General features: G+C 38.7%; 2 protein-coding genes across 2 annotated transcripts in view; both read left to right on the forward strand.

Moving 5' to 3' along the window:
* The window catches only part of MAMDC2 (MAM domain containing 2), a 73,130-nt gene extending 65,572 nt beyond the window's left edge, over positions 1 to 7,558 (forward strand). Inside the window, exons 12-14 of the mRNA XM_058168059.1 lie at positions 2,776 to 3,035; positions 4,722 to 4,806; positions 6,229 to 7,558. Of these exons, the coding sequence (XP_058024042.1) occupies positions 2,776 to 3,035; positions 4,722 to 4,806; positions 6,229 to 6,293 (410 nt within the window). The 3' untranslated portion in view covers positions 6,294 to 7,558. The remainder of the gene's footprint in view (positions 1 to 2,775; positions 3,036 to 4,721; positions 4,807 to 6,228) is intronic.
* A 3,944-nt stretch (positions 7,559 to 11,502) lies between these two features.
* Positions 11,503 to 12,966, forward strand: part of SMC5 (structural maintenance of chromosomes 5) — a 47,016-nt gene continuing 45,552 nt past the window's right edge. The window contains exon 1 of the mRNA XM_058165595.1: positions 11,503 to 11,823. Within this exon, the coding sequence (XP_058021578.1) occupies positions 11,645 to 11,823 (179 nt within the window). The 5' untranslated portion in view covers positions 11,503 to 11,644. The remainder of the gene's footprint in view (positions 11,824 to 12,966) is intronic.

Genomic DNA, 12,966 nt, shown 5'->3' on the forward strand with positions numbered 1-12,966 from the left:
CTATAGGCCACCCAACCAAACAGAGGAAGTAGATGAACTTTTTGCTAGTCAGCTAACTAAGGTATGTAGGAAGCACATCACAGTAGTAATGGGGGATTTTAACTACCCTGACATCAACTGGGAAACAAACTCTGCACCAAGTGGAAGATCCAACAGGTTCCTAACAAACCTAGCAGACAACTTTGTTTCCCAAAAAAATAGAGAAGGCGACAAGGGGATCAGCCATATTGGACTTAATTCTCACTAACAGAGATGAAATGATAGAAGGTGTTGAAGCTACAGGAACCTTGGGGGCAAGTGACCACGCAATATTGGAATTCAACATTAAGCAAATACAAGTAGTAGAACAAAGTCAAACTAGAGTCTTGGACTTTAAGAGAGCTAATTTCAATAAACTTAGAGAGAGCTTGAGAAGGATTCAATGGATGAGAATCCTCAGGGGGAAAACAACTCAAGAAGCTTGGGAAATTTTGAAAAGTGAGATTATAAAAGCACAGTCTAACACAATACCAATGAAGAAGAAAAATAGTAGATCACAAAAGAAACCAGCATGGATGCATAAAGAACTATCTGACAAATTGAAAGACAAAAAGGACAAATATAAAAAGTGGAAAGAGGGCAAATAACTAAGGCAGAATATCAGCAAATAGCCCGAGCCTGTAAAGATGAAGTGAGGAAAGCTAAGGCTCACAATGAACAAAGGCTAGCGACAAAAGTAAAAATAACAAAAAGCTTCTTCCAACATGTTAAAAACAAGAAAAAGTCAAGGAAACAATTGGCCCATTGCTGGGAGAAAGTGGCAAGAAGATGACAAGCAACAGGAGAAAGCAGATCTACTTAACTCATATTTTGCATCTGTCTTTACACAAAAGGAAAAACAATCCAACCTATCAAAAACAGCACTACAAAAACAGATTAGAAACACAAGTTAAAATAGGGAAGAAAATGGTAAGTGAACACCTGTCTACCCTAGACGAGTTCAAATCACCAGGACCGGATGGATTACACCCCAAGGTTCTGAAGGAACTGGCAGACGTGATCTCAGAACCACTGAACTATATCTTTCAAAGATCCTGGAGCACAGGGAGCTGCCAGAGGACTGGAAAAGAGCTGATGTAGTTCCCATCTTCAAAAAGGAAAAACAGATCCAGGAAACTACAGACCTATCAGTCTGACCTCAATACCGGGAAGATTCTGGAAAAGATAATCAAGCAACGAATCACCGAACACCTAGAAGCAAACAAAGTAATAACCAAAAGCCAACATGGGTTTGTCAAAACAGATCATGCCAGACTAATCTTATCGCATTCTTTGACAAAATGACAAAATTAGTAGACCAGAGGAATGCTGTGATATAATTTACTTGGACTTCAGTAAAGCATTTGATAAAGTAGACCATAACCTACTACTAGATAAAGTAGAAAATGTGGGTTAGACAGCACCACCACCAGATGGATTCGTAACTGGCTGACCAACCGCACTCAACGTGTAGTCCTCAACGGAACTACATCCACATGGAGGAAGTATGCAGTGGAGTACCCCAAGGCTCTGTTTTAGGCCCAGTACTCTTCAACATCTTCATCAATGACTTGGACGAGGGATAGATGGGGAACTCATCAAATTTGCAGATGACACCAAGCTGGCAGGAATAGCCAACACTCCAGAAGATAGGCTCAAGTTACAGAAAGATCTTGACAGACTTGAACATTGGGCGCTATCTAACAAAATGAAATTCAACAGTGAAAAAGTAAGGTTCTACATTTAGGCCAAAAACAAAATGCACCAGTACCGTATATGTGGTACCTTGCTCAATAGTAGTACCTGTGAGAGGGATCTTGGAGTCCTAGTGGATAACCATTTAGATATGAGCCAGCAGTGTGCAGCAGCTGTTAAAAAGCCAACACAGTTCTGGGCTGCATAAACAGAGGATAGAATCAAGATCACGTGAAGTGTTAGTGCCACTTTATAATGCCTTGGTAAGGCCACACTTGGAATATTGCATCCAGTTTTGGTCGCCACGATGTAAAAAGATGTTGAGACTCTAGAAGGAGTGCAGAGAGGAGCAACAAAGATGATTAGGGGACTGGAGGATAAAACATATGAAGAACGGTTGCAGGAACTGGGTATGTCTAGTTTAACAAAAAGAAGGACTAGGGGAGACATGATAGCTGTGTTCCAATATCTCAGGGGCTGCCACAAAGAAGAGGGAGTCGGGCTGTTCTCCAAAGCACCTGAGGGTAGAACAAGAAGCAATGGGTGGAAACTGATCAAAGAAAGAAGCAACTTAGAACTAAGGAGAAATTTCCTGACAGTTAGAACAATTAATAAGTGGAACGACTTGCCTTCAGTAGTTGTGAATGCTCCAACACTGGAAATTTTTAAGAAAATGTTGGATAACCATCTGACTGAGATGGTGTAGGGTTTCCTGCCTGGGCAGGGGGTTGGACTAGAAGGCCTCCAAGGTCCCTTCCAACTCTGATGTTATGTTATGTTATGTTAAATAAGACAATTGTTACGGTACTTTTTCCAGACTTTTCCGATAATTTTGGGTAAGATTTGAGAGAAGTTAATTCATATTGGAAAAGATCAATAACTGCCAAGATAGATAAATCATAGAATAATAAATGTTGAATATACATGTACTTTTGAGGTGTAAATCCTCTCAAAAGTGATGGAAAGGAGATGGTTGTTTCTAGTAAAATTCAGACATCTAAATCACTCTATATGAATGATAAAATCTCTTAAAATATACTTTCATATATTTTCTTTTTGAAGGACATTACATGTATATAGAAGCTTCTAATATGATCTATGGACAGAAGGCACAACTTATTTCAAGGTTATTACGAAAGACATTTGGACATCAGTGCCTTATATTTTTTTATCATATGTATGGACACGGGACCGGACTGTTAAATGTTTATTTGAAAATGCATGGTTCTAAAAAGGAGATCCTCATCTGGAGAAGACGTGGTGAACAAAGCATCTCATGGTTAAGGGGCCTAATAGAATATACATGTGATAAATCTCATCAGGTAAGTTAACAAGCCCTTTATAGGAATCAGTATCTGTTTAACTTATGGCCCAGAAAATTTGGGGAGATAATTCTCCAGTTGACAAGTTTGTTAAATGCCAGTAACAGTTGTAAAGACTTGTAAGGAAAAAATGAGACTGAAGCATGCCAATTTAAAATAGCACTGGATAGTTTTCAATTAATTGAATCTAAATTGATTGTATAAGCAACTAAAATAAGCCTGTCATTAAAAATCATAACTGTATCAGATTTGATGCACAGAAATTTGCATGTATTTTTTCCCTAAGGTTCTTATTTAATTTGATGGAGAATTTGCTTTAGAAATTATATTTAGGAGAAATTTTTGTAGATATTCTCATAGATGCTATGCAATGTTTTTGTCCTTACTTAGGAAGGCGATACTGAAGGAGATGTTTGTGAAATGCTCCACCCTTCACTGTATAACCATTTTTCAAGTAGTCTAAAAATTATACACACAAAAAGAGAAATTCGATAAAACATTTATCCTTTACACTTCACAAATCTAGCAAACAATTTCAATTGGGTACTTGCTCATAGTACTAACTATATATCTCTCTATCCAGTTTTAGATAATTTAAATGTGTAGATCTAATGTTGTACAGTTTGGATTTCAGTTACATATAATAGTCTGAAGGAAGAGATTCAGGAATATAAATTCAAAGCAACAGTTATACATTTCTTTGAGAAAACAGCCAATATGGTTCAGTCCAAGTATGTACAGATCTGTGTTCATGAACCGTCTTTCAACTCCCCAGAATAGATTTAAGAAGGACACAAAGAAGGAAAGGAAAGTTATTCTGTTGGGAGAAGAATATATTTTTCTTGCTTCTAAAAGTAAATTCTTCTAAAAAATATATGTACAGGTTTGCTCTGAATCTGGAGTAGTGGCCTTCAGGCCTCCAAGTAAACGTAAGGCTGGTGGAGCCTTTACATCCAGCTAATGAAGGCACAGGTAGAGGCTCCTTGCTGAAGTTATTCCTTGCTGAACAAGACAAAGAGTACAAAAAATGTGGAAGATCATTACTTTGGTGTGTAAGATGCCTCTGCTATCATGTGGCTTGCCAGGAGGATAAAGAACAATTTTCCCTTTCTCCTCTAATTAAAAAAAATGAAAATATATGAGAAGAAACGTTACATTTTTTTAAAAAAAGGTTCACTCATTGAGAGGAAAGATATATAAATAATTCCTGGGAAGGGACAACAGAATATATCTCAAAAGAAACTTATGTGGTGGGATTTTCTTGGCCTCAAAGTTTGTCTTAAAGATTGATCAATCTTTATGAAAAGTTAGACTTCTCAGGAGAATCTGAGAGAGGAGAAAAGAAGCCCAAATAACAAAAAGATATTAATGGAACAAATTTAATATTTTAACAGTAAATTTTGAACAGCTCCACATTTCTATTTAATAGGACGATCCTATTCCTGGGAAATAAAATAGGAGAATCCTATTCCTAAGGATCATCAAACTTTCCAGAACAGACTTGGAGAGGGCAGGAGAGATATTCATTTAACAGAGCTTTCTTCTACTTTATTTAGTTATGATAGTTTACTCTTTTTTGAGAAACAGCAAAAATTTACATACATATCAAAATTAATATCTTGCATGTAGAATACTTTATACAATTCAAACTGTATTCATAAATTATGCTTTTTTTAAAAAATGCAGATTATATTTGAAGCAATTCGTGGAATATCAATAAGAAGTGACATTGCTATAGATGACATTTCATTTCGAAGAGGACCTTGTAAAGGTAAAATTAATTTGACTGAATTTGCTAGATAGGTAGATAGATAGATAGATATGGTAAATTAAATATACATGTTGGAAGAAATGTCCATCTGGATTCAGTTCCAAGTGGGGAGAAAGACACTGGAAACATGGAGACAGCTTGGAAAGATGGTTTAATAGTGGACAGGACCATGTGGTTTGAGGTTCTGGACAAAAAAAACACGTGTGAGAGAGAGATTTATACCCTCTCTTGGGCCCCACCTTAGAGCTTTCTGTTTCTGTGTAAGAAATGTATTCTGATTGCTTGTCAGACTCCCATGGGGCCATGCAGGGGTAACTTTCTAGGTTGTCCCAGGCCTGGTTGAATCTTGCTGGGTGATGATATAATGAAGGGGCTTTGGGCAATTCCTATTTAATGGCTTTGTCCTGGTTTGGATCTTGAGTGAGGGCTAATCCTATCATGACTTGAGGGCCATGTCTTCTGTGTTGTAGATAAACTGGCCCAGCCTTTGTCTTGTAGATAAATTGAAATATCTGCTGGGGGAGGGGAGCAGGGAGCTGAGGCGCTGAGTTTGTCTTTAGAAACATGTTTCTCCTTTAGGGAAAACATAATACGCTGTCTTTTAAATATTTCCTGGGAATATTTCATTTTTCTAGAAGAGGGGTGGGTGCTAACTTCCCATGTGTGTGTGTATGTGTGTGTGTGTGTAAAATTTGAAAACAAAAGAGACAACTGTTCAAGCAATTCATGGAATATCAGTAAGAAGTGACATTGCTATAGATGACATTTCATTTCAAAGAGGACCTTGTAAAGGTAAAATTAATTTGACTGAATTTTATATGTGTGTGTGTGTGTGTGTGTGTGTGTGTGTCTTTGGTTATTCGGGTTTTCTCCCGCGTAAAATTGGAAGTGTCTTGGTGACGTTTCGACGAAGTCTCATTCGTCATCTTCAGGCTTCAGCTTCGTGCTTCTGGGAGCAATGTGTGATTGCAGCTGTTTCTTCCTTTTTAACTGCTAGTGGGGGTTTGAACTGATTGGGTGGGAGTTTGGCTGTGCTCTGATTGGATGGGGGTTTTTTTGTGCTCTGATTGGATGGGGGTGTGTTGGAAGAAATGTCCATCTGGGTTCAGTTCCAAGTGGGGAGAAAGACACTGGAAACATGGACACAGCTTGGAAAGATGGTTTAATGGTGGACAGGACCATGAGGTTTGGGGTCCTGGGCAAAAAAAGCTATTCTTTATAGATTTATAAAGATGATATATTTATCAGAAGTCCCACAAAACCATTCTTGAGCTAAAGCTCTCATTATTTCTACTTTAATATTCATGAAAGAAAGGATAGCTAGGCTTCAGACTATCCTTCCCTGCATCGTAGCACAGTCAAAATGACTTTTATCTGTAAAGTAATATGCAGATGTTTCTAATATTCTTTCTGTCCTCTTAGAAATGGAAGAAACTATACTACAGTCGTCAGGATATTCTGCTGATTTCAATGAAATAGAGTACTGAACTCTGCAGAAGCCGATGGAATACCAGTGCCTTCTCTACATTACAAACTGCACAAACTTGTCCATACTTTCAAATTTAAAAATAACTACTGGATTATTTTGTAAAAGACACAAAGGCACAGCAATTGCTGAGGAAAGATTTAGTGCCTTGCTTATGAAGTTATTGACTCAGGGTTTCTCTCACTTTGTTTTATGCATATTTTTTTTGCATGTGACATCAATTATTCTAAGGAGCTATTGAATTTGCACCAAATTTGCAAAATTCAATATAGATTTTTAAAGAAGAATTTTCAGCCATACATATAAAGTAAAATGGACACAATCTGTCATTGTGTTAATAAAATCTGCATTCAGTGAATGCCTCGTTGGCAAATAATGGATTTGGTTAAAAATTCTGAAATATGAAAGAAATTTATAAACACTATTAACATTTTATATGTTGTTTGCAAATCTTTCTGTTATTATTTAGGAAGACTAATATCTGTTGGAATCTTTTTGGTTGTGCCAAATATCATGGAATCCTATGCATGTCCACTCAGAAATTCATGGCACTGAGCTCAATGACAGTGACTCCCAGATGATGTGCATAGATTTGCAATTTAAGGGTCTCACCAATAAAATATTTTAATTATTGTGCTGTTTTTTGCTAATAAGTATTATAATGAATCCATTTATCAAGGCTGCAGCTGACAGATAAAATTTATGTAAGTGTTCTATAAAATATAATGCAATATACCAATATTGAACAACATACATATGAGGAAACTATTTGGGATGCAATTTTATTTTTTAATATATTAGTAGTTTGATAGACTTGTCAAGAACGACTTTAAGGTACATTTAACCACAAAATATTATATTCCTGTTTGAAACAAATGATACCCATTTGAATGTTGAGTGTGTGATAGGTATAGAGGGACATGAATTTCATAGATGTATATGTGTGTACAAATGCTTTTTCTATAATTTTAATTGATCTAATAAAATGTGTTTCTAATTCACTTTAACTCCACCTGTGGCTAGAAATGTATTTTTTTTTAAATGAAATTGATGTTTTTTCCACAATCGTCCTACAGTGGAAACTGCCAGACCAGACTGCTTTAATTAGCTAGCTATGAAATGTATTTGAAAAAAAATACGGTCTGTAATGTAACATAACTTGCCAATTGCTGTAGTAAACAATTCTGTTAATATTATGTACCTGGCTTTCTGTTGCCATTCATATGAAATCCAGATTAAAGTAATTTACACCCACAATTGGGACTGGAACCTCGTCATTAAGTAAAAGAAATTGTTAAGCAAAACATCCACATAATCATTTTTCTCAATGGTCACAATACTGGCTTTCATAGTAGCTGCCTTAAGTAATCTGATGGAACATTAACTGAAGCATGGAGTACCTTGCATGGGAGTACATGGGAGGTTTAGGGAGCTTAGTGCCCAGAGGTGCGTGTAAACCTGTTGCAGGCTGGGAGGTCTAGGCCTTCTCCCCATCTCATGCTGAGTTGCCTGAGCCCTTCCCCACCCACTACGCCTGGGTCCAATTTGTGTTGTTTTTCTGACAGACATGCCCAGCTGATACAGGGTGTGGCCTTCTACAGAGACCACCACATGTCAAGTGGGCCCTTGCAATCGCTCAAAACCCTCCTTCTCCAAATTGTGCAATTTGGAGAAGGGGCCTTTCAAATGATTGCAAGAATGATCTGTATGTTATCTGTATTAACATCTTCCTAGGAATGTAAGCCTGCCTGATTTATGCTCATTATGCCATTGAATGAATGTCATGTCAAGTACTGGGATTACACGAACATCTAACATTTCCTCCAGCGTTTCCAAAATCTCTAAAAAATTTCTAAAATCTCCCATTATTCTTTGGAATCTGCAATCTGCATAAAGGCTATAGAAAAGAATATAGTGTGCCTGTACCATGCCTCCAAGCAGTGAATAACATTGGATGCAAAACCTAGATCTTTTATATCCAATTCAAATAGATATCCATTTACCCATTATTTTGTTCCACAAAATATTGTTAGTACAGTAGTTGTGTTAATACCATTCATTGCAGCGTTTCTAATTATTTTATTGCATTACACATTTAAATAGAATTACATTTTTTACATCGTTTATTATAGGCTGTCAGTATATTCCATCATCTTTTGGGGTCAAAAATAGGATGTAAATGGTTTAATTGTTGATACATTTCTTTCTTGCCTGTGATATTCTCCTGACATCTAGTGGAGATTTAAAAAATAACATCCTCTAGTTTAATAACTTATGAACTTGCAAAAATCCTGTCTGTTCTGATTTTTCAAAAAAATAGTGAACAGTGCCTGTTTGCTATAGTGTAGCAGAGAAATAAAAATGTGTGTGTGTATGAGGGGTGAAATGTTTCCATTCCGGACCGGATCAACTGATCCGGTAGCAATGGCGGGTGGTTCGGAGAACTGGTAGCAAAAATACCTCCCCCCCCCCCCCGTGCCCAGCTGAGCCATGCAATCGTCAGACTTTTTTTTTTAAACTTTTAAAAGCATTTTTTAACAACCTCTTCGGCTGAAGAGATTGTAAAAAAAATGCTTTTAAAGAGTTAAAACAAGGCTCTGATGATCCCAGCTGATGTGCCTGATCGGCAGAGGCTTTTTTTTTTACTTTTAAAAGCATTTTTTAAAAGGTAAAAAAGCTGAAGCCTGCTAGGCAAAAAATGGGGGGTATAGGCAAAAAATGGGGAAGTGGATTCATGAGAGAGAGAGAGAAAGGAAGGAAGGAAGGGAAGGGAAGGGAAGGGAAGGGAAGGAAGGAAGGGAGGGAGGGAGGGAGAAAAAAGGAGAGGAAGGAAGGGCTACAAACCTGGCATTAGACGCAGATTCAGAAGATAATCCAGGGCTGGAAGGGACCTGGAGGTCATCTAGTCCAACCCTGCTCCAGCAGGACATTGTTAATTTCTGTCTTGATCCCCCAGTCATATAGCCATGCCCACCCAGTCACAATACCCCCCAAGCCACGCCCACAGAACCAGTAGGAAAGAAATTTAGATTTCACCACTGAATAGAGAGAGAGAGAGAGAGAGAGAGAATATAATGGATCATATATATGTGGATCAGTACCTTGTGTTGGTCCATGACTAATAAAGATTGATCTGAATTGGATCATAACCATCTGTGGTAAGGGAGAAAAATGCAAATTTCATTCCCTTCACATTAGTATACATATAAAAGGGTAGAGCTTGCATCACAGTGCAATATCTGCCATCTTGCCCATTTTTACACTTCTATGAATACTGTATCATTAATTTAATTAATTAATTAATTTCCTGTTAAGTGCCACATCCTAGTCGTTTCAGAATCTAAATTTATCCTAAAGCACCATAACAGAAAAGGCATACTTCTTTGATCCCACTAGATGACATATTTAGCTGAAGAGATCAGGAGCATTCCCATTCTGATCCTAAATTGGCAGAGTGGATGGGTTCCTGGTCCCTTCAATTAATCAGAACTTAGAAAGCTATTTCTGTTACAGCATCTGCAAGCTAGAAAAGACATCTATACAACTTACCATGGTGGTGTTTTCAAAGTCATTGAAAACTTGGCTCTGGTCCTAGGTTTCGAGGTAGGATGGCTGTTTATCCCGTTGTTTTTCCCTTGGGGTGTTTTTTGTGTTGTGTTCCCTTCTTTCAGAGGTTGAGAAACTCATGATCTTGTTTTTAATTCCTTTTATTATGCAACCATCTAGAGTTGTCTGGAGTCAAATGGCCTTGACATTCCACTAATTAAGTAAATTTATAAGCGCTTGATTCCTTTTTCTGTGTAGTGTTTTCCTCTTGCTGCACACAAATAAAAGTGGGTATTAAAATAATGAAAAGCAGATGGGTAGAATTAGGTGATTTATAAAGAAAAGTATGTAAGGGTATGTGCCAAAAATAATAATTCACTTTTATCATTAACTTTGAAGATTTCCTTGGAGCCCATTCAATCCAGATAGACATAACATCATTAACTCAAACAAAAATTGGCAGATAGAAGCAAAATAAACTCCAGGATGAAGATAACAGCATACTAATACTTTTCATTCCTTTGTCTTAATATGCTTGCAGGACTGAAAGTCTTAACTACAATCAAGACATTGGTATTATGCTCACTAGAATTGAAGTTTAACAGCGCCTGAAAAACTAGGCTAGTTTTAATCTTGACTTGCAACCTCCACTTCAGAATGAGATAAGCACATGTGCAGGAAAATAAAGGAAGCGAACTGAACTTTTGATAGGAAAAAAAAGGGAGCAAAAAGTCATTTTTTTTACCATCATTTTATTCCCTTTTTTTCCTATCAAAAGATCGATTCACCTTTCTTATCCTTCTGCAGATGAACTTGTCGCATACTGGCTGGGAGATTCTGGGATTTGAAATTCATAAGTCTTAAAATATTGCCAAAATTGGACCCCTCTGATCTAAATATTTTAGAATATAATCCCAATTAACCAGTGACAGGATAGTTTACAAATCTGGAGGACATGAAGCTGGCGAAAAACGATGCACACCAACTTTCCCATGGAAAGGCAAGTTGCCTTATCTTATCCTAAATTCGAAGAGGATTTTTAAAAAAAGCAATGAAGTCTTGGCTAGATACGGATCACATAAATGTCATGTGATGCTTGGGTTCAACCCCATCCTCTGCCATAGTTACTTCTGTAACACTCATTGATAATTGTGATTTGCAATCCTATTCTGCACTGACACGGGTTGGTTTAGAAACTATGTATTCTTTGTCAGTTTTGTACGATACTTTTTTCCCTGCTCCTAACTAGCGCGCCTACCTACCCGCTTTCCTAATCAGCAACTATTTTTGGTTCATCAGGGAGAGGCTTTTTCTAAGTGGCCCCAAAATTCTCCCTCGCGTAAATTGGGAACGACCGCTAAAGTAGCAGGAGAGCAAGTTTCTGCCGTCCAAATCTACTAATCCTAATTCGTAATGTACTTAAAATGTCTACTACAAATTGTTAAAGAGTAACGCTTCATTTGCACAACGGCTTCCAGAAAAGCTCAAGGTTTCACAGAAAAAACGCCCCACTGCTTTTCGCACCCAGTAAAAACGCTTGTTCCCGCCCTTTTTTTCCTCACCATCCAATAGACATTGAGATCTCTCGAGCTTTTTCCCGGGCCGGTATGCAACAGAAAAAAAATGAGGAAATGGTCCCCTGTTTTCTTCTAACGGAAACACTCACGAGACGAGGGATTGTGGTAACCAATGACATCCGCCGGCAGCCTAACGAAAGATCAGAGCAACCAATGGGAATCGAGCGCACACTGTCGCTCGCCTAGCCCATCTCAGAATTCGCATTAGTTGTTGCGGGAGGCGGCAAAGATGGCGTCTTCTGGCAAGCGTAAATCTGAGGATACTGAGGCGGCGGGGAGCAGCGACGGCAGGAATCGCTCGAAGAAACGAACCTCGAGGGAAAGCCAGTCGCGATCGGGCGATCGAGGAAGCGCGAGCCCAACGTTCGTCGAGGGCGCTATCGTGAGAATCTCCATGGAAAACTTCTTGTGAGTGCGAAAGGCGTACGGGCAGCAGCTGTACGGATGGCTAATAACGGGGGGGAGAGAAAAAAAAGAGGCGCAGTGGATGCGGCCTCTTTCAAGGCCGAGAGGCGCGGGTTTTATTTTCTCGGGAAACTTTCCCCCCCGCGACCAGAGGGTTCGTGATGGCTCTCGTGGGATTCGGTGGGTTCTTCGGTGGTATCCCTGAATGGTGTTTTGCCCGGGCGCTCTCAGGCTTGCTTACCCTAAATCCAAGAGAGCCCTAATGCCCTTTTTTGTTACCAGCAGTAGTTGCCTCATCACAAAAATCAGGTTCATCTTCATATACTTTACCTCAGATCGTAACAGCGTTCTAGAGACGTTCCATTGCCTTTAAATGGAAAGGGAGTAATTGCTTGGAGTCGAATAGAGAGTCTGTAGTGGGTCGGTAGCCCACGGTTTCTGATTTCCCCTTGCAGCCTGTACAGTCGTGCCCCCGCTGGCCATCTATACAACCGGGGACTCGCAACTTTCCTCGGGAAGGGACGAACTTGGAGTCAATCAAACAGAATAGAGCTGGAAGGGACCTTGGAGGTCTTCTAGTCGAACCCCCTGCTCAAGCAGGAGATCCTATACTATTTTGGACAAGCGGCTGTCTTCTTTAAAACCTCCAGTGATGAACCATCCACAATTTCTGGAGGCAGTTTATTCCACTGGTTAATTGTTATCACTATTAGGAAGGTTTTGTTCCTTAATCCAAGGTTGCTTCTCTGCTTGATTATTTTCCATCCATTGTTTCTTGTCTTGCCTTCTGGTGCTTTGGAAAATAAGTTGACCCCCTCTTCTTTGTGGCAGCCCCTCAAATAGTGGAATCTGCTATCATGTCACCCCTTAGTCCTTCTTTTCTCTAGACTAGCCATAAGAGATTAGACTAGATATAGACTAGCCAAAGAGGCTCTGAGTCTTTACTTGAAGCAGCATTTTCAAAACCAACATATATCTGATAGTTGTTGAGTATAATTTCTTCCACTTGAAATCAGTATGGCTAGTTGTATTGGATGGAGGTGAAAGCAGTTTTAAGCCACTATATTGGAAGGGGAGAAGATTGGGGACTCCATTCCAAATTCAAAAAGATGGGTTTTCATGTAAGTGAGCATGGGATTAATATTG

This window comes from Ahaetulla prasina, chromosome 2, assembly GCF_028640845.1.
Source record: "Ahaetulla prasina isolate Xishuangbanna chromosome 2, ASM2864084v1, whole genome shotgun sequence".
Classification (NCBI taxonomy): Eukaryota; Metazoa; Chordata; class Lepidosauria; order Squamata; family Colubridae; genus Ahaetulla; species Ahaetulla prasina.